This window comes from Pteronotus mesoamericanus, unplaced genomic scaffold (genome assembly GCF_021234165.1).
Source record: "Pteronotus mesoamericanus isolate MK-2021 breed Mesoamerican mustached bat unplaced genomic scaffold, CSHL_Meso_final scaffold_1186, whole genome shotgun sequence".
In the NCBI taxonomy this organism is placed as follows: Eukaryota; Metazoa; Chordata; class Mammalia; order Chiroptera; family Mormoopidae; genus Pteronotus; species Pteronotus mesoamericanus.
The window spans coordinates 15,922,501-15,942,384 of record NW_026555302.1 but is presented as its reverse complement, the minus strand read 5'-3'; the positions used below and the strand labels follow the sequence as shown (position 1 = coordinate 15,942,384).

General features: G+C 61.8%; 2 protein-coding genes across 3 annotated transcripts in view; one reads left to right on the top strand and one right to left on the bottom strand.

Moving 5' to 3' along the window:
- Window positions 1-449: 449 nt before the first annotated feature.
- Window positions 450-11,230, bottom strand: SH2D1B (SH2 domain containing 1B). The gene is made up of 4 exons (XM_054587581.1): window positions 11,097-11,230; window positions 2,607-2,670; window positions 1,633-1,804; window positions 450-487 (listed from the first exon to the last, which is right to left on the bottom strand). The coding sequence occupies exons 1-4, from the start codon at window positions 11,228-11,230 to the stop codon at window positions 450-452; spliced, it is 408 nt and encodes a 135-aa protein (XP_054443556.1).
- A 5,956-nt stretch (window positions 11,231-17,186) lies between these two features.
- UHMK1 (U2AF homology motif kinase 1) overlaps window positions 17,187-19,884 on the top strand; it is a 12,287-nt gene continuing 9,589 nt past the window's right edge. For both annotated transcript variants that reach the window (XM_054587840.1, XM_054587839.1), the window contains exons 1-3: window positions 17,187-17,629; window positions 18,912-19,204; window positions 19,757-19,884. The exon at window positions 19,757-19,884 is cut by the window's right edge and continues 64 nt beyond it. In XM_054587840.1, coding sequence (XP_054443815.1) covers window positions 17,362-17,629; window positions 18,912-19,204; window positions 19,757-19,884 — 689 coding nt within the window. In that variant the 5' untranslated portion in view covers window positions 17,187-17,361. The remainder of the gene's footprint in view (window positions 17,630-18,911; window positions 19,205-19,756) is intronic.

The following is a 19,884-nucleotide window of genomic DNA, read 5'->3' as shown; positions in this document are numbered from 1 at the left end:
CGGGGGCTCAGGGCCCGTGGCCAGGATGGTGTGACGGCCGCAGGGCGCACGTCGGCCAGGAGGCTGCGTCCCTGACAGGTGCTGGTGCCCAGCAGAGGGGCGGGCCGGTGCGCCCCGTCCCAGGTGGAGAGGCGAGGACCGGATGGGCCCCGGGAGGGGGCTCTCCCGCCGCCGGCCGAGCGCCTGTCGGCCCGCCCGGTGGGGGTGGGGCGGCCAGGACGCCCCCGCGGTTGGGGAGGGCTGTCCGTGTCCGGTGCCCGGAAAGTGCGCGCGGCGGCAGGGCCCCGGGCGGCCACGCTGTGTCCTCCGGAGGTGGCGGTGACTGCCTGGAGGCTGGTGGCCAGGACGTCTGCAGTCAGAAGACCGGCCGTCACCGGACAGGCTGAGCTGTCCCCTAGGGTCCAGTTCCCAGGCCCCCACGTCTTCTCCCCCGGCTGCCGTGTCAGGTGTCAGGGCAGGACCGTCACGTAATCGTTGCTGCAGTTCTCTGGGGACAGACAGTGGCTGGCATGAGGCCCAGAGCCCGGGGCGGCCCGACCAGCCGCCCCCGGGGAAGGAGGCCTGTTCCCCGGGCTCAGAGCAGCCCGAGGCCACCGCAGAGACATCTACAGGGCGGGGACGCCACGGGGGCCTCTCCGGCCAACCCGGGGGTCTCTTTATGAGTCAGGCCCCAGTAGGAACCCAGAGGGGGTCGCCCCTTGTCCCCAGGAGCCCGGGGTTGGGGCGGTGGGGCTGATGGGCGGCGTTTCCCAGCGAGGGCGCAGAGCTCAGCCGCCAGGGCTGACCACAGGGGCCCTGGTTGGCGAGTCTCGCCCAGTTCCCGGGGGACCGTCTCTGAGGGGCTGTCCTGTGGGCTCCGCGGGCTGCGCCGACGGTTCCTAGCTCGGCCCCACCCCGTCTGGCGCGCTTTTTGCCCCACAAGTTCTGGTGGAGGTGGCCCTGGGGCACGTCTGCACCTGGGCCTTCGGGAGGGGCCTCTGCCCCCAGGGTGCTCATCCCTGCGTGGGGCGCGGACAGAGAGACGGGGGCAGGGGGCAGGCGGAGGCCCCGGGGGCGGGGGGCGGGGGGGCTCCGCTGCAGACAGAGCAGGATGTGTGGGGGTGATGTCCCCGGCCCTGTCCTCTGCCTCAGTCCCTGCCCCCGCCCAGCAACAGCTGCAACCTCTCTCACTGGGGATGTAGCCACACGTCACGACACGAGGAGACGGCTCCTGTGAAGGTCTCCCGAGGCCTGAGTCGAGGTCAGGCTAATTGTGACCGACAGCTTGTCCGTAGGTATCTGGGCCGAGCTGCTGCAGGCTGGGTTCCCTGCGCCCCGTGGTGGCATCTGAAGTCGCTTGTCCCCCAGCGCTGCCCACATGAGCCCTCAGCAAGCAGGGGGCCCCCGGGACCGGGTGAGCCTCGGGGAGGGGTCGGAGCAACGCGGTCATTGGCCTTTCCTGCCTATTGCCCGTCTGTCCCAAAGCCGAGGGCCGGCTGGGGGTGCCGGCGGCAGCCCGGGTGTCCCGGCTCCGCGTCGGCCACCCTGGGGGCTCGAGGCCGCGCCCCCGTCAGCCGGGTGAGGGACGGGGCCCTCGGGAGGAAGGCCACCCCGTGCCAGCCCGGAAAGACTGAGGGCCCCCTGAGGCTTTACCGTAGTCCTTGTCCTCGTCCACGTCCACGTTCGAGCTCCTCTGCCTCCAGCGGGGCCTGGCCCTCTCGATCGGGGTTCGAAGGGGAAACACTAGTCCTTGATTCGGTTTCTTGAATTTGGAGACCAGCTCCCTCAGGGTGGAAAAGGTCTCTTTCGGAGCACCCTCCACGGTCTGCAGAGACACGAGAGGGCCGCCGGGCGTCATGCACGTGTGTGCAACCGGCGATGCTTCTCAGGCGGCCCCGAGCTGACAGACCAAAAACCACGGCCCCCGGGCCGGGGCTCCGGGGAAGCCCCACGTGGCAGGAGCCACCGGGTGGCCCCTGGCCGCAGGGAGAGCGGCGCCAGGCTGCGCCTCGCCGGCCGGCCTTGCCCTCAGGGACCGGCAGGCGCGGCTTTCAGATGGGACACACGAACACGTGATCTCCACGCCTGACAGAGTCCGAATCTCCAGGAGCGCAAGCACGACCAGAGCGTGTGGGCCTGGATTGAGAACAGGGGCGCCGACCTGCGGGGGGCGGCTGTGAATGGCCGTTTTCTGTTCGCCCGCAGCAAACCCAGGACAGTTTTCCCCTGTGACCCAACAGGGGGACGTTTAAACGAAGCAGGAGGAAGCACACAGCCCCCCCTCGGTGAGCGAGGGAAGACGAGGACCCACGGAGGCGGCTGCGGCTCTCGCCCAACGACGGAGCCCCCTGTCCGCCTGCCTGCCCTCCCCGCCCCCATCCTGGTCTTCGCGGGGTCCCCTCCCGCTCAGTGGCTGTGCCCAGAGTCCAGCGGTGCGTTTGGCCACGGAGAAGCCAGGGTTGTGTGACTCCATGTTTGAGTAGCCGCCTCGGTTGGTCAAAAATGGGGCCAAGCGTGGGTGCTTTCCTGCTTCCGTTCCCTGCAGGACGTCCGGGGACATCCCCCCCGGGTTCCCCGGCCCCGGCTGGCCGCTGGGGCCGTAGGAGGCCTTGCAACGCTGCCCTCACCTGTATGCGGTACTGCCCGTACTTCTCTCTGAAGATGCGGTACGTGTAGACGACATTCTTAAACCTGTGGAGAGAGGACCGCGGGTCGGAACGTTCTTACCTGCAACGCGGGTGACGTCCACAGGGCGCTGCGTGAGCAGAGCCTCGGTCACCTGATCGCCTTCAGGCCTTCTCGTTTGTGGGGCCTGGAAGGAGAGCGCGGTTTGAAGCGAGGACCCGGGCTGGGAGGTGGGCGTCTGGGCTGCAGCCAAGGCAGGTGGGCGGCGGGCTCACAGCGGCGGCTCTCGGGACCCCCGGGGGCCCATCCCATGCGCCGCGGAGGACGTTGGGACCGCACGCCCTTGCTTCCCGGCAGAAGAGCAGCGTCGGGCTGCGTCATTCGGCCGGAACCGGTGTGACTCAGACCCGGTCTGAAGAGTCGGCCCCCACCACCAGCCATTTCTGCGATGTCGTCGATGAGCAGATACAGCACCAAAGTAAGCCCAGCTTCCCCGGAGAAAAGGGTGCACGCTGAACGTCTCTGTCAGCTGGCACAGCCTCGGAGTCCACAGAAGTATTCAAACTAAAACGTGACGTTCACAGACACGGAACCGACGGCCCAGTTAGTGGGTCGGCCCCTGTGCCTGGGGCCGTCCCCCAGGCCTGGAGGAGGCACTGAGGGCTCGCACGGGTCCTGGCGTGCGCGTGGCCAGGGGACTCACAGCCTGCCGCGTGGGAAGCGCCTCAGGGACGTCTTTCCGCAGACGTAACGTTCAGATCGGGGCCCGGGCGTCACATTCGGCCGATCGTGTGGGCTTTTTGAAACCCAGCTACCACGTAGCCTACGTTAAACTCCTCAGCAGGTGGCTTCGTGCCAGTGACAAAGATAAAGCCAGAATGGGCCCCACAGAACGCGGCACCTGAAACTATAAAACTGCAGGAAAAAACCAGGAGACAGTCTCTGTGAATTGAGTTAGACAAGGATTTATTCCACACAGCACAAAAATCACAATCCATAAAGGAAAAACAGCAAAGACCGGGGCTTCGTTAGAATTGGCAGCCTCTGTTCTTTGACACCGTTAAGAGGGTGAAAGGACAAGTCACAAGACGGGAGAAGAGTAGTTAAGCGCCGCCCATCTCTTAAAGAACGTGCGTCCCGATCTGTAAAGAATCATCAAGACTCAGTAAGAAAGTAAACGCAGAAACAGTTTCGCCTGGCAAAATATTGGAACGGACACTTCGTCACAGGAGATACATGGATGGCAAGTAAGCGCATGAAAAAATATGCAGTGTTGTTGGTCATGAGCGACCGGTAGATTAAAATCACAGAGATTTTACCACTTCACACTTATCACCGTGGCCGAGGTGAAAAAGGCCGGCCCCGCGCAGCGAGCGTCAGGGCGTGGAGCCGCCGGACCTCGCCTTGGGCTCTCGCTCCGCAGAGCAGTTTGGCTGTTTCTTTTTCTTTTATCCTCCCCAAGGTCATGCTCATTCATTTTGGGGGCGGCGGGGGGATACATCAATGTGAGAGACAAACATCGGTGAGCCGCCTCTTCCGTGCGCCCCTGCCGAGACCGAACGCACAGCCCAGGCACGCCCGCCGACCCGGAATCGAACACGCAGCCTCTCGGTGTACGGGGCGACGCCCAACCCGCTGGGCCACCCAGCCAGGCTGTTTGGTAGTTTCTTAAAAATACCCAGCCTGCCCTGGGCACAGGACCCAGCCGCCCACGCTTCTTCTCTGCATGGGAGAAACGGAAAGGCGTCCACAGACAGGGCCAGGCCCCCGCCGCCGCGTTGGCTGTGGCGTCTGTGAGGAGGCCAGGGTCACTGAGAAAAGCACGTAAGTCTCTAAGCCCCATGCCAAACGTCTGACGGCAGCGCAGGACGACTGTGAATGTCAGCTGTAGCTGAAAAACGAAAGTGTGTGTGCAGAAATGTTGTGACTTGTCCCTCGAATGGCCTGCGGCTCGGCAGGAAGGGTGCCCTGGGGGAAGGGCCCCAAGGCAGGTGGCGGCCCGGGGCCTGGGAGCCGCGCTTCTCGGAGGCTCAGCTGCGGTGCCATTTTCCCGGGTGTGTGAGTGTCAGAATTCACCCCCCTGCACAGGGTTTGTAAAGATCGCCCGGGGCAGAAATACAAATGGAATTCATTTGTGTTCTAATATGCAACCCGGATCCAAGTCCATGCGGCCCACACGGCTCCTGCCGTTTCCGTGGCTGGTCTTCGGCACCGATAGCAAAGACACCTCCCTTTTGTGCTGATCGGCCCTCCACGGAGGCTTTGTCCTTGGCGAGGGTGGCCGGCGCGGGCCGGCTCGGGACGAGCGACAGGCCTGAGGTCCAGGGAAGCCCGTCAGTCGCTCCTGAGATTCGTGACGTCTCCAGCCCGTGTGAGACGTGTTTGGAATCTCGGGCGTTTTCAGGTGCAGTCAGGAAGGGCGGGGCGCAGGGCGCAGGGCTTGCCAGCGGCCCTTTCAGGCGAGCGGAGGGGGAGACAGAGGCCCTCCCTCCGCCCGGGTCGCGCGGCTCAGGCCGAAACGTGGGTGCCGGTCTTGTGCGGTGGCTGGGGCTGTCTGGAGACTCGTTTGTGGTCAGGTTGTAGTTTCATTTTAACCAAACTTTAAAGATCAGTGGAAGGCAAGTGTGAGTGTCCCCGGAGGCTCATAGGTCAGCCACTGTGCGCACGAGGGCGGCCGACGCCCCGGGTCCGGGGGTGACGAGGGTGCGGTGCAGGCAGCTCCTCTTTTTTTATACCTTTCTCTCCATTTGATTTTTGAAAAACAACAAAAAAGGTTGGTGGTTTTTTTTTTCTTCCTGAACTTGATTCTTCCCAAAGACCTCAGACCCTGAGAGCAGGTCGTCAGCCTTGGGGCCTGTCCTCCGAGCGAGACCGGCAGGCGGCCCGCGGGCTCCCGTCCCTGCAGCCCCCCGCCCCCCGCCCCCGCCCCCGGCGCCCGAACACGCACCCTCCCGCCCGCCGCACAGGGACCCTCGGCTGCCCAGGTGTGGACCCCACCGCGACTCGACGGGCCCCAGGCCGACTCAGCTCCCGCCTCAGATGCACAGGAAGGCGCTTGCCCAGAAGCCCTATCAGGCGTGGATCAGGCAGCACCTCCCGGCCACAGCGCTGCCGCGCTGCGACTTCCTGCGGCGGTGCTGGCCCTGCCTGGGCTCCCGCTTGGGCTGCGCTGCCCGTGCCCGCGGCAGGGAGGGCAGGAGCCCGGGCTGCCAGGGGTGCCCCCGGCCTGGGCCCTTCGTGCAAGGCTCTCGGGTGACCGCGTGTGCCGCTTTCCCTGCGTCCGGGGCCGTCGGTGAGGCGGGGACCAGGACCTCGCGCTAGCAGTCTGGGTGTGGACATGCAGTTTGATAAGAAGCTCCAGTTCCTCTCCCCAGAGAATGGCAGTAATGTCACCGACGGCAAGGGGCTCTGCAAAGGCTCTTCCTTCGGGCGACCACGGAAGGGGTTGGCGCAGCGCTCATGGAAAGCAGCTCCGTGGCGGCGCCCCCCCCCCCACCGTGTTTTCTGCACGTGGCCTCCTCTCGCTGAATTGGACGCTCGAGAGCAGGGCGAACGCCGGCAGTACCGGTCACGGTGTCAGCTGGGCCCGGGACAAGGCGGCGTGGAGGCTGCTTGCCGAGGGAACGGGGGGCGGCAGCAGTTGTCCCCGGAGTCCCAGCCCCGGGGCAGGCCCCCTCCTCCGCGCGAGGCCCCCCCTTGCCCTCAGTCCCCGCGGCGCCCGCGGTCCCACCGTCCCGGCCGCACGAGCCCAGCCCCGCTTGCTGCGTTTCCCCACTGGGCGGTGCGCCTGAAGCCTGGGAGGCTTTGTCGTCGCTGAGAGGCGAATGGGCTGTGCAGATCTGTGTGACAGTAGCAGTTCACGAGGGTCGTGACGAGGGCCGTTTCCAGCGGGGACGCGGGGCCCGAGCCTGGAGCCCGAGGTGCTGGCAGCTCTGTCTGCCTGTCAGGGACGTGGGGGGTGGGGGGGGCGGCCAGGGCGGGCGAGGCCCGATCGTGGGCAGCACCCAGCACCGGGCTCGTCGGTCCCTCTGCAGGAGACGCCGCTAAGAAATGTGAAAATAATACATCGAGCGGGGAGACAGGTCCTGCTGTCCTCGTAGCGAGTTCTGCAAGTCACACTCGAATCCCAGAAGCTGAGCACGGACGGGCCTTGTCGCATCTCCGCTCAGAAAGCGCCGCGTCATCCCGTGGGGGGCCCCCCGCCTCATCCCGCGCCTGCCCTTCCCGGGGGCGGTTTCCAAAGGGCCTGGGCAGCGCCCGCGGGTTGGAACACAACCGTCCACCCTGGAGCTCACGCTGGACCTTGTTCTGTTCATTTACAAGGGGGAGCTCCTTGAAAAAGGAAGAGCACGTGCCCCCCAGGCCCTGGCACGGCGTTCGCACCCGCGGGGTTCGCTGCCGTTTTATGCACACTTTTTAAAGGACCAAAGTCGTGCCTGCACGTAAGTCACGTAAACCGTCGGAGGAAGTTACCGAATGGGAAGAGAGGGCTGCGGCCCCTCCTGCCCCTGCTTGGAATTTTGCCCCAGCCGCAGGGATGCAGGCGACGGCTCCTTCTCGCACGCCACGGGGCCCACGCGCCGCCTCTTGCCACCCCACGCAAGCAAAGATCTCGCAGGTTTTCTCAGACCCCAGGCTGGACCTGGTCTCGTTCACGCCGGTTCGCACACACTCGCGCAGTCCCGGGGTCGGGCGCGGCAGAACCGGGGTCTGGGGGAGGAGACCCGCCCCCGCGGGAGGCCCAGGGAGCCTGCGCGCCCGACCAGGCTGTGGGGCCGCGCCGGGCCTGCACGTCCCTTCCACGCTGAGAAGGGCGTCCGTCCGCCTCGGCCGACGCCTGCACCGGGCTCCCACGCCTGCACGGCCGGGCCGCCGTCTCCCCGGCCCCCACAGGAACCCTTTGGGGGTGGAGCACACCCGGGCCCGGTGAGACAGGTTTTCCTCTGTGAGATGTGGGGCCGTTGTCTGTGCGTTTACTTCCTCTGGGCGCCTGCGGGGAGGGGGCGCCTCTGGGGTTTCCTTTGCTTGTATGTCGTTAGTTACCGGGGACACGGAGCTTCTTCGCGTCTTCGCGTTTCTACGCCAGATCGCCCCCTCCGCGCCCTGCGGTTACTTCCCTTAGTTTTCGACTGAGTTTTAAAACTCTTATGTGTTTATGAAGTTTATTCTTTTCTGCGGGTTAATTTTTTTCAAGTGGCTTTTCATATCAGGGTTTCAAAAAAAATTTTTTTACAAGGGTCCCATTGATCTGTCTTCCCTTTTTGGTGTCTGGGTTTTACATCTTGTTGAGAAAGGCAGATATCCCTATTGAGTTTTCTTTTAAGATTTTAGTAGGGTTTGTTTTTTAGTTAAATGTTAGATGTCACAGGTGTAAACTTGTTTCAGCTGCAAATAATACCCTTGCGTCTTTCTTGTCCGGGTTTATGGGCCTCCTTTGACTGACGGGGACCCCGCAGTGCGGGCGGTGCCGGCCGCCGCGGCCCTCGCTTAAGGACGTCTCACTCCAGCCGTGCGGTTCGGGGCGTGTAAGTGCGCGTGAGGGAAGGTGTGTGCGCGCACGTGTGCGTGCCTTATGGAGGGGTGCATATTGATTTTTAATGCCTTTTAAGTAAATTTGAGTGAGCTATGTGGTTTGTAACCTTTGACCTATTACTATGTGATTAAACTAATAATTTCCCGGACATGGAAACCATACGTGAACATAGTATATTTTATGCTAATGGCTTCTATTTGGTGAGTCGTTTACAGAAAATTGATATTAAATGAAATTTAAGTTGGTCTGTGGTTATCTCATGTGTGTGTTGGAAGGAATGTTTACCTTCCTACAAGAAACTGGAAAAAAATCAATAAAGACGAACAGACTTCCGGCCAAGCTGGAGGTGCAGGTAGATATGCTTTGCTTCCTCACACAACCAGCAGAAGGACACCAACTAATTTAAAAACAAAAAACAACCAGAACTGCCAGAAAAATCTAACAGTAGGGAAGTCCGACAAGCAAGGGGCTAAACAGGAAACGCTCACCCAGACCGGCAGGAGGGCGGTCCCGCGTCTGCAGCGGCTGAGCCCGAGGAACAGCTAGGGAGTGAGACAGACCGCGCAACCCAGGGTCCCAGCGCGGGAGAAGAAAGCCTCAGAACCCCTGGCTGTAAACACCTGTGGGGGATGCAGCGGCAGGAGAGACTCCCCGCCTCACAGGAGAGTCTGTTGGAGAGACCCTCAGGGGACCCAGACCGTACACAAACCCACCCACCCAGGAATCAGCACCAGAAGGGCCCAGTTTGCTTGCGGGCAGCGAGGGGAGTGACTGAAAATGGGGTGGGAGCCGAGCAAGTGAGCAATGGCATTGTTCCTCTGGGACCCCTCCCCACACGCAGCGTCACAGCCCAGCGACCTGCGTCACCCTGCCCTGGCGAATGCCTAAGGCTCTTCCCCTCCAACGTAAAGGGTTCCCCGAGACAAAGAAATACAGCTCAAGTGAAAGGACAGATCAAAACTCCAAAAATGGAACTAAGCAATGAAGAGATAGCCAACCTATCAGACGCGGAGTTCAAAACACTGGTAATCTGGATGCTCACAGAGATGGCTGAGTATGGTCGCAGACCAGAGGAACCAGTGAAAGCTATGCAAAGTCAGATAAAGAAAAGTATACAGGGAATCAACAGAAACGGGAAGGAAACCAGGACTCGAATTAATGATTTGGAGCAGAAGGAAGAAATAAATATTCAAGTGGAACAGCATGAAGAAACAAGAACTCAAAAAAATGAGGAGAGGCTTAGGAACCTCTGGGACAACTTTAAATGTTTCAACATCCAAGTCATAGGGGTGCCAGAAAGAGAAGAGGAAGAGCAAGAAATTGAAAACTTATCTGAAAAAAATAATGATGGAGAACTTCCCCAGTCTGGCCAAGGAGATAGACTTGCAGGAGATCCAGGAAGCTCAGAGAGTCCTAAAGAAGTGGGACCTAAGGAAGCACACACCAAGGCACATCATCATTACATCACCCAAGATTAAAGATAAGGAGAGAATCTTAAAAGCACCAGGAGAAAAGGAAACAGTAAAGCTGATAAGACTATCAGCTGATTTCTCAAGAGAAACCTTGCAGGCAAGAAGAGGCTGGCAAGAAGTATTCCAAGTCATGAAAGGCAAGGACCTACATCCAAGATCACTCTGTCCAGCAAAGCTGTCATTTAGAATGGAAGGCCTGAGAAAGTGCTTCCCAGATAACATGAAGTTAAAGGAGTTCATCATCACCAAGCCCTTATTATATGAAATGTTAAAGGGCCTTATCTAAGGAAAAGAAAAAGATCAAAAACTATAAACAGTAAAATGACAACAAACGCACAACTATCAACAACTGAACCTAAAACAAAAACAAAAACAAACCAAGCAAACAACTAGAGCAGGAACAGGATCGCAGAAATGGAGATCAGGGGAGGGGGAGGGGGAAGAATGGAGGGAAAAGGCACAGGGAAAAAGCAGCATCAATAGTAGGTACAAAACAGACCGGGGGAAGCTGAGAATAGGATAGGAAATGGAGAAGCCAACGAACTTACAGGCATGACCCAGGGACAGGAACGAAGGAGGGGTGAACGCTGGTAGAAGGGGGGTGCAGGGCAGAGGGGATTAAAGGGGAGGAAAAATGGGACAACTGTCATAGCATAATCAATAAACTAAAAAGACACAAATAAAGCTAAAGACAGATGAAGGCATGATTGTGCAATTCTGAAAAGAGGAATTACTTGTGGCGAAAAAACACACAAAAACCATCCAAATGTCATGTGGTGCTTAAAAAGTCAACCTGCAGATGCCTGACGGCTGCTGTCTCAACCTGTGTCCCAGCCCCGCAGAGAGCAAGGAGCCCCCGCCTTGTCAGCGACCACGGCCGCTGCTGGCCCTCCGCTCCCGAGGCGGCCTCCGGGGGACACACGAAGGTGCCCGGTGCCGCCGAGGGCTCCGCGGGTTTCTTAGCGGCCTGACCGAGGCCCCTCACGGCGGCTCTGGTGGCTCCGGCCTGGTGTCTCCCAGGGACGTCAGTCCTGGAGTTTCAGAATGACATCTGAGCCTTGGGAAAGGCCGGACCAGCCGCCACATGGACGGCGCGCGAGGCTGTGAAGCGCTGCGAGCGGGGCGAAGGCGGGGAAGACCTGCGTCTCTCGGACGGAGCTTCCCAAGGGCGCCGGCCTTCCCCGCAGCGCACACACAGGCGCTGCCGAGGCGGCCTCCGCGCCGGCCGCCCCTCCGGGTCTCGCGCCCGCGCCCCTGCCCTTTGCCCGCCCGCCCGCCCGGGCTCTGGACCTGGCCCTCGGGGCCTGCACACTGGGCGGGGGCAGGCGGGCGCCGTGGACGGCGCCGTCCCCTGCCCCTGGCGGGACCCCTGGCCCGCTCCGCTCCCTGGGGCGACTGAGTCGGAGTGGAATCCAGGGTCCGTTCGGTGCGGCTGCCGCCCCGGCAGCCACCATGTGGTTCGGACGCGGGGAAGGCGAGCTACTCACGAGACGCAGAGGCACAGGGCACCGGGCATGGACTCGCTGTCCCGCAGCAGGAAGTTGCCGTCGGCCCGCGGCGTGAGCAGCAGGCCCTCGCAGGCCTTCTTGGACAGAGCGCCGTGGTAATAAGGCAGATCCATGCGAGCCTCTCAGGGCCCAGAACGAGTCCGCGTCCAGGGCAGCTTCCCCCTCTGGCTGGTGACAGTGATTGGAGACCGTTCTGTGGACGCGACCGGTTTCACAAGCTTCAGGAAGTGAGAAGGCGGAGGTGGTAAGTGACCGAGACTTTTCAGCCAGCAGAGGGCCCCGGATGTGATTCACAGGCCGCGAGGCCTGAGCGCTTGTGGGGCTCAGTGCTCGCCTGCGGCCAGGGTGCTGCGCCCAGGCCCCAGGGGTGGGCGTGTGCGGCTGGCCCGGCGTCTGGTGCCCGCTGCAGGGGGCCTGGCACTGCCCGTGGCCACAGCGGGCGCCTGCCCTCTGCCGGAGCCGCCTCCGACCGCGGGCCACGCTCAGCGCGGGTGCCCAGACCACGCTGAGGTGCTGCGTGAACCCCCAACGGGACGGTGGCGGGGGTGGGACCTCCGCGGGCCAAATGGCCTGAAGACTGGAACGTCGTGTCCAAGGAGACAGGGAGCTCCCGGACTCCATGGGGAGGCAGCCCGTCCCCGGGACGAAGCTCTGCCTCGGGGACCAAGGCCACTTTTAACATCCCCAGCATCGTGCTTTGGAGGGAGTCGCAGGTGCAAGGACACCGGGGTACGCAAGTTAGGGCAGGGGTGCTTTTTTCAGGCGGAAGGAAAGAGGTTGTGAGGTGTGGCGTGAGGTCCCCGCCTTGGAGACCCCAACAAGGCCTCCCCACAGAGGCCAAGAGACACCTCTCCGGCCAGAGGCAGCGAAGCCACAGAGACAGGCTGGGGTGGGCGGGGCGGTCTCTGCTCTTCCTGCTGAACCTTTGCCACCTGGGTCAGCTGATGCCCCTGGGAACCGCGGCTCCTCTTGTCCGAGGCTCTGAGTAGCCACGACGGAGACGTAATCGACACGTAACATTGTGTAAGTTTAAGGTGGACAACAGGATGATTTGGGATGCCCATTCCTAGGTTGCAAAATGATCGCCACCGTGGCACTAGCTCACGCCTCCCTCCGGCCACGTGGCTGCCGTGTCTCTGTTGTGGCGAGAACGGCTCCGGCCCACTCGCCGTGTGCGACTGCGGGTCGTCAGGGACTATCCCGTGCTGCCCAGCAGGTCCCCAGAACTCGTCTCATCCCCGGGAGTTTTTCCCCTTTGACCAACACCTCCCCGTCTCCTCCACGGTCGTCTGAGCAGCCAAAGCCTCCTGCGCGTTATTTACAAGTCAATTAACTATTCATTCTGAAACGTCAGCCATGTAAACATACCAAAATGCACTGTCAGGCGGTCGGTATACACCCGTGCAGCTGCCTCACTCGAGTACCTGTGGGGGCTGCTGCCTATCTCAGGTGGGAATCTGGAGACAGGACCCCGTGCTCTTAATGCCTCCTTAACCGAGAGGGTGCTTTTCCACGGCCTGGGAGGCCGCCTGCCCTTGAACCGCCCCGCGCGCACGTGGGCTCACGGGCGCCCCCGCTCTGGGGTGGGGGTCATGAACTGCGGCTCATCGAGACAGAGCTGCTCTCCCATCGCGGCTGCTCGCGTGGCCTTGGGTACTTTCTGTTCAACTTCCAGGGAGTCCGGCAGGCGGCAGAGCCTGTTCGGCGGTGAGAGAGGGGCTTGGTCGCCCCTCTTGGTGTGAGGCAAGTCTTCTGTCTTCCGAGCGAGGGCGGAGGTCACGGGGTGCCCACTCATCTTTATCCCCATGGCGGCTTTCTTGCCTTTTTATCAACCAAACCCTCCCCTCCAACCCAGTCCCCTCCTCCTCACTCACCATCAGAGGAGGCAAGTTAAATCCAGGCTGAGGTCACATCTCTCTCCCGTCACACCGGCCAAAACAAGTTTGAAAGCGACGCGGGCTGGCCCCGCTGGGGTGCAATAGAGTGACTTCCCACGAGACGGCTCCTCCCGCTGCAGGGGAGCCCGGCGCTCCCCACAAAGTGACGGCCGCCTTTACGCGCCCGCAGAACCGGCGCAGTTGCACGTCCTGGTACCCAGTGGAAGAGGCAATCCAGGGGAACAGGCCACGGGTGAGAGCTTCAGGCAGATGTTTGAGAACGACCTGGAGGAGGGTGGGACCAAGCCGTCACCCCCGAACCCACCAGGCCTGGGGGCGCCCGCCGGCAGCAGGAAGCACAGGGCCCTCGGCGAAGGGACGTTCAGAAACGGCCACACCTGAAGTGAGCGAATGCAGCCAGCCTCCGCCCGGGTGGCCGTCCTGCAGGAGCGGGCAGGCGGCTCTGCGCGGGGGCCTTCAGCAGGGACAGCAGAGAGTCCCCCCGCCCCCCCCAGGCCGATGCCACGGAAACCGAGTCAGGTGCCGGGGTGTTCCTGGTTGAAAGCGGTTTGTGAGGTAGAAAACCAGCGCGGTGTGAGGATCTTGTTTGGATCCTGGTTTTTTAAGAAAACAAGTACAAAAAACGTCCTGCCGTAGGGGGAACTTAAATACTGCCTGGATATTGGATGGCGCCAAGGAATTCTTGCCGATTTTGTCCGGGGGAGCGAGGGCTTCGAGGGTGTGGGGGTGCACGTCCGTCCGTGGCCAGTCCGCTGTGTGGGGTTTGTTACGTTAATGTCTGCTTCCGAGGTGTTGAAGGTTTTCCCTGATAAACCCTTCCGCTCTGCCGCTGTTCTGATCCCACTCCCTGCTGGGAGCAGCCGCAGGGTGCGCAGGATCGGCCCTCGCTCCCCCCAGGGCCCCGCCGCGGGAGTCCAAGCCCAGGGCCCTGTTTGTGGCCAGGGCTGACTCCCCGCCGCGCGGGCGGAAGGCGGGCTCCTCGGAAACCCTTACCGAGGAACTTGAGGAAAATGAATAAAGGAGAGAGAGGCACAGGGGACTGGGAAGGGAGGGGGAAATCATGGAAAAGACGCCCGTGGAACAGCTGTGTAACAGGTTTATTTTGGAGGCTGTGCGCTGGTGGGCAACACCCCCCGGCCCCCGGCAGCCAGGAGAAGAGAGGGAACTTGTCCGCAACATGAAGAAGAAAGTTGACCCGTAGGGAGAAGCAGCGTTTACAAGACAGTCCTACCAACACGACCCACAGCGTGGAAGAAATGATTTGCAAGCCATGCATCCGATAAGGGATTCATGCCTAAATATACAGACTCAGTACAACTCCATAGCAAAAAGAACCAAGCCAATTAACACATGGACCATGGACCTGAATAGACATTTTTCCGAGGAAGGCAGGCAGGCGGCCGATGGGCCCATGAAAAGATGCTCCATGTCACTAGTCATCAGGGGACTGCAAACCAAAACCACAGCGAGTGGTTACCGTTCCCTTGTCAGGATGACCCTCCTCCAAAAGGCAAATCGGTGTTGGGGCGACGCGAGGAAGGGGGAACCCCCGTGCACAGTTGGTGGGAAAGTCAGTGGGTGCAGCCGCTATGGAAGTTGTGAGAACATCCTCAAAAAGTTAATACTAGAACTATCACATGATTCTGCAATTACTTTTCTGGGTATGTTTTAGAGGAAATCAAAAACACTGACTCAAAAAGACATCTGCACCCCCTGTTCATCGCAGCATTATTTACAGAAGCCAAGGTACGGAGGCCACCGCGGGGCCCAAAACAGTGGATAGAGACATACACGTGTTTACAAAATGGAACATTCCTTGGCCATAGAATGAAGGAAACCCTGCTGTTTGTGGCAACGTGGAACTTGAGGGCATGTGAAGTGAAATAGTAAGTCAGCTGGAGGGAGACAAGTGCCATACGGCCTCACTTACATGGAGATTTTAAATGGAACGAGCCCTGGCTGGTGCGGCTCAGTGGACTGAGCGCCGGCCTGCGAGCCAAAGGGTCGCCAGTTCGATTCCCGGTCAGGGCGCAGGCCTGGGTTGGGGACCAGGTCCCCCGTGGGGGGCGCGCAAGAGGCGACCCACACGTTGATGTTTCCCTCTCTTCCTCCCTCCCTTCCACTCTGAGAATAAATAAATACATAAACATTTTTTTAAAAAGCAAAGAAAGAAACCACCACCAAATTCGGAGACAACGAGATCAGGCCTGTGGTTCCCAGAGGTGGGGTGGGGGTAGAGGGAGGTGGAGGGAGGGGTTCAAAAGCCGCAGACTTTCCGTCGTAAAATAGTGAGTGTCCCGCGTGGGGGCCATGGGTAACACTGCCGAGTGCAGGCAAGTTCAGAGAGGGGAGCCCAAAAGTTCTCATTGCAAGAAAATCATTTCTTTCCCCCTTTTGTTTGCATCGCCGCCAAGGGACGGTGTTAACAAGGCCGTGGCCGCCTCTCCACAGGATGTGCGGGTCTTGGGGCTGCACACCTCTCGCTGGAGTGACGGCTGTCGATCGTGTATCCGCAGACGGAACTGCAAGAGAGAGAGAACGGCCGCCTTGGGTTCCCCGCGAGTTTCCATCTTCCTGATTCCCGCGGCTGCGGAGATCTGGCTGCAGCCTCGCCTTTGGGCTTTTTGTCACTTTTAACACAGTTCCCTCTGTCACAAGACAGCCGGAGTTTGTTTTTGATCTCCTATGAGAGATGTCAAGTAAACCCAGCCTTACAGGCGGAACTGTCGTCCCCCGGCGCCCGGGGCCTGGTGTGAGCGGCTGGGCTGCAGGAGCGAGGCGCCTCCCGAGCCTGGGCGGTGGGTTCGCAGGGGGTGCAGGGCCCGCAGCCACCACGCCCACCCTGGCGCGTTCCCCGCGCGAAGCTGTGTAGGGCGGTCGGCGTGGGTCTCCCACTCGTTCCTGCGCTCACGTTGCACGCGCCAGCCTCGTCCACCTTCCCCGCGGCCGGGCATCATTCGCGGAGCGCACTCCCAGGCCACACGCCCGTGTGCCCGAAGGCCGAGCGCGGCGGCGGCTGAGCGCTGCTAGGACGCACTCAGTCCCTAGGGCGCGGGAACCCCGGCTTCCGCGGGCGGCGGGGGGTGGGGGGGGTGGGCGCCCGGTGGGTGGTGAGTTACGAAAGGTCAGCCATCAGACGATTTCACCCAGGCACGTGTGGGGGCTTGTGCGCGCCAGTGGGCAGCGCCCGCGTGCGGCTGTAAACGCACAGGGGTCTAGAAAGAATTTCGCCAACATGTTAACGAGGGTCAGTAGAGGGTCTGTGCTTTCTTCTGCCTGCCTTCGTATTTTCACTTCTCTACAGCGAAAGTGTCTAAAACGTAGGCGTTCTTCTCTGGAATGCAGACTCTCCATATACCTCCTAAGGGCCATGGGCACTGAGCTCTCCACCTGCCCCTGCCCCTTGGTGAGACCCGACCCCCCGGGCGCCGGTATGAAGCGCCCTCCCGCCCGCCGCACGTTGACCCCTGGCTGCCCACGTGTCGACCCCCCTTTGACTCCACCGGCCCCAGCCTCCGCCGCCTCAGACGCACAGGAAGCTGCGAAACCAGCGGTTCGCGCCGGCGTCTTTCCGAAACCCTGTGGGGCGCGGATCAGGCAGCACGTCCTGGCCGCAGCGCCGCCGGCCAGCCCCGGGCCTTCCTGCCGCGGCGCCGGCCCTGCGCGCGCCCTCATCCGGGCTGCGCCGCCCGCGCTCCCCCGTTATCCCGAGGACACGCTCGGAAGTGGGATCTGCAGGGACGGAGGGAACGCGGTGGATGGCGGCTGTGCAGCTTATTGTACATGTTAGAGTCAGAGAAGGTGCAAGGAGGGCCGCGTGAGGCCCGTTGGCGGCCGGTTCAGGGACAGGGGAAAACCACGCGGAGGAACTTCCGGGGCGGCGTGAGACGCGCGAGGGGTTCTGCGGCGTCAGCCCCGGTGCTGCGTTGGCGCCTTCGGCTCCAGCAAGGGACACAAGTGGCCTCCCAAGCCTGTCAACCCCGATGCACCGGCCGAGGCTGGCGACAGGGAGCCCGGGGCGCGAGGACCCTCCACCACCCGGTTAGAAACTCCGACGCTCGCACCTGCGGACGCCACGCCCCTCCCCTGGAACCACGCCCACCCGGGCTCCCGCCTCCTTCCGGCGCCGGCTGGGCTCCGCGTCCGCTTCCGGCTTCCGGCTTTCGGCGGGGCCGCGGCTTCCGGCGTCATGGCGGCCTAAGCCCAGCAGCGGCGGTGGCGGCGGCGGCGGCGGCGGCGCGCGGTGGGCCCCTCCCTGCGGAGCGGCCGGCGGCGGCAATGTGACCGGCGGACGCCGCCGGCTGCCTGGCGTCGCGTCAGCGCCGCGTCGCCCTCAGTCCGCACGGATGGCGGCGTCCGGCTGCGCGTGGGGCGCCGAGCCGCCGCGCTTCCTGGAGGCCTTCGGGCGGCTGTGGCAGGTGCAGAGCCGCCTGGGCAGCGGGTCCTCGGCGTCGGTGTACCGGGTGCGCTGCTGCGGCACCCCCGGCTCGCCCCCCGGCGCGCTGAAGCAGTTCCTGCCGCCTGGCGCCTCCGGGGCCGCCGCCTCGGCCGCTGAGTATGGCTTCCGCAAGGAGCGCGCTGCGCTGGAGCAGCTGCAAGGCCACCGCAACATCGGTGAGGGCGGCGGGCCGGGCGGCTGCGGGGCCGCGGCGGGCCGGGGCGCAGGTGCCTCCCGCGGGACGGCAGCCGCGCCTTTGCTGGGTCGTCCGGTCTCGCGTGGAGATTTCAGCCTCTGCACAGCAGTGGGAAGCGGGCCCTGCGGGGGGGACTCGGGCCTCGGCGGGGAACGCCGGTGGACGCCGCTGCATCCGCATGTAGTCCGGCCGGGGAGGCATGACTCAGGGTTTCCCAGGCGCCCTTGTCGAGGTGTGACAGCCGCACGCCTGGCGCGCTCTCGCTTGGGGCTCCGACGCTCAGACGTGGGGTCTGACCTGGCAGCTGATGATGGACCCGTGACAGCGGCCCCCGCTGTCAGCCCTCCCCGCGCCGTTCCGGCTCTGCCTAATCCCTGCTTCCTGCCTGGCCAGCATCATGGAAGATGCGGCTTTGGTACATTACCGTTTTTGGAGCATTGAACACTGGGGTTTTTTAGCTTTTTTTTTTTTTTTAACGCTTACTACATTTTGTCCATAGCCGTGGTATTTAGAGGGGAAATGTTTTGCGGTTTTTGCAGGCCTGAGGACTGTTGAAGCTCTGCAAGAGCTGACGTGGGCTCTTCAAAGGGCGTACTCTCTTTCTTTAATATTGAGATTGTAGAGTGCTATTTGGGATCAGAAACCAGTCTTCAAACTTTGTTTTTCCACATTGGACATTCGTCCTGAGGCGTGCATAATAGTTGGGTTTTTACTGTACAGGGATGTGTGTATTGATTTGAGAGAGAGGAAGGGAGAGCGAGGGGAAGGGAGAGAGACAGAAGAACACTGATCTGTCGCCCCATTTCCGGACGCAGCAGCAGTGGGCGGCTCCTGCAGAGGCCCGGACCCGGGACCCAGCCTGCAACCTTGGCGCATCGGGCGATGCTCTGACTCGCTGAGCTACCCGTCCAGGGCTGGATTTTTAATTTTTTAAAAAATGTTTACTTTTGATCAATTCTCCTTGGCACCCTCAGTGCATGTGCACCCATCACGGGTGCTTGGTGACACGCAGCGTGAATTGTTGTGCCGTGTCGAACATCTTTGAATGGTTGTCAACCGCTGAAGGTGTGTCATCTTATTTTACTGAAATAACACAGTCGCCCGGGAATCTTCCTCCCAGGAAAAATAAACTGCAGGGGGCGCTTCCTTCTAACCAGTGACCCTCTAGACCACCCCAGGCTTGCGGCCTGCGGTTGCCCGCCTCAGCAGGGGCGCGCTCGGGGTCTGGCTCTGACCGCGTGGTGACCCCTCTCTCCCCCTAGTGACTCTGTATGGCGTCTTCACCATCCATTTCTCCCCCAACGTGCCGTCGCGCTGTCTGCTGCTGGAGCTCCTCGACGTCAGCGTCTCGGAGCTGCTCCTGTACTCCAGCCGCCAGGGCTGCTCCCTGTGGATGATCCAGCACTGCGCCCGGGACGTGCTGGAGGCCCTCGCCTTCCTGCACCGCGAGGGCTACGTCCACGCCGACCTCAAGCCGCGGAACATACTGTGGAGCGCAGAGAGCGAGTGCTTCAAGCTCATTGACTTTGGGCTGAGCTTCAAAGAGGGCAATCAGGTAGGAAGTCCTTCCTCCCCCCTCAGGGTGTAGGGCAGGTGCTGGGGGTCACAGAGGTGACTTAGTGGAGGCCCCAGAGCTGCTTGAAACTGTCGCCCTCCCTTCCTGGGGGTGAAGCAGATAGAAAGAAGCTCCCTGACAGCATGCGTTCGGTCAGGTTGGAGGAGCCGGTGAAGCACGAAGGGACCCGGGACCTTTGGAAGCGACCCCCTGCAGGGGGCGCTTTGGCCCTTTGCCGAGTTACGGGTGTCTGCCGGCTTGGGGAACCACGGGTGTTGGTTCCGGCACACCCCCCACTCGGTTTGGTTTGTCAGCTCCTTGCACAGCATCCTTGTTCATCGGCAGTCCTAGCAGGCAAGAAACTAAGGAAGCAAGGGGCTCTCTGGAAAGCGTGCGGCCCTCGGTGACGCCAGCCCCCCGGAGGGGCCGAAGGATGAGGGTGGCCAAGGGCGGAACGTTCGGGCGTCCGGTTGGCAGGAATGCAGCGCAGAGGTGGGCGGATGGGAAGCGAGCAGTTTTCTGCTGGGTGCAACGTTTGCTTGTCGCCTTCAGGATGTGAAGTACATTCAGACAGACGGGTACCGGGCCCCAGAGGCAGAGCTGCAGAACTGCCTGGCCCAGGCCGGCCTGCAGAGCGACACGGAGTGCACCTCGGCCGTGGACCTGTGGAGCCTCGGCAT

Excerpts from the sequence above, each read along its gene's own strand:
- SH2D1B (XM_054587581.1), bottom strand. The coding sequence starts at position 11,230 with ATGGATCTGCCTTATTACCACGGCGCTCTGTCCAAGAAGGCCTGCGAG. Across the intron at positions 1,805-2,606 it reads ACGGGCAGTACCGCATACAG|ACCGTGGAGGGTGCTCCGAA; the intron begins GTGAGGGCAGCG and ends GTGTCTCTGCAG. Across the intron at positions 488-1,632 it reads GGACGAGGACAAGGACTACG|AGAACTGCAGCAACGATTAC; the intron begins GTAAAGCCTCAG and ends GTCTGTCCCCAG.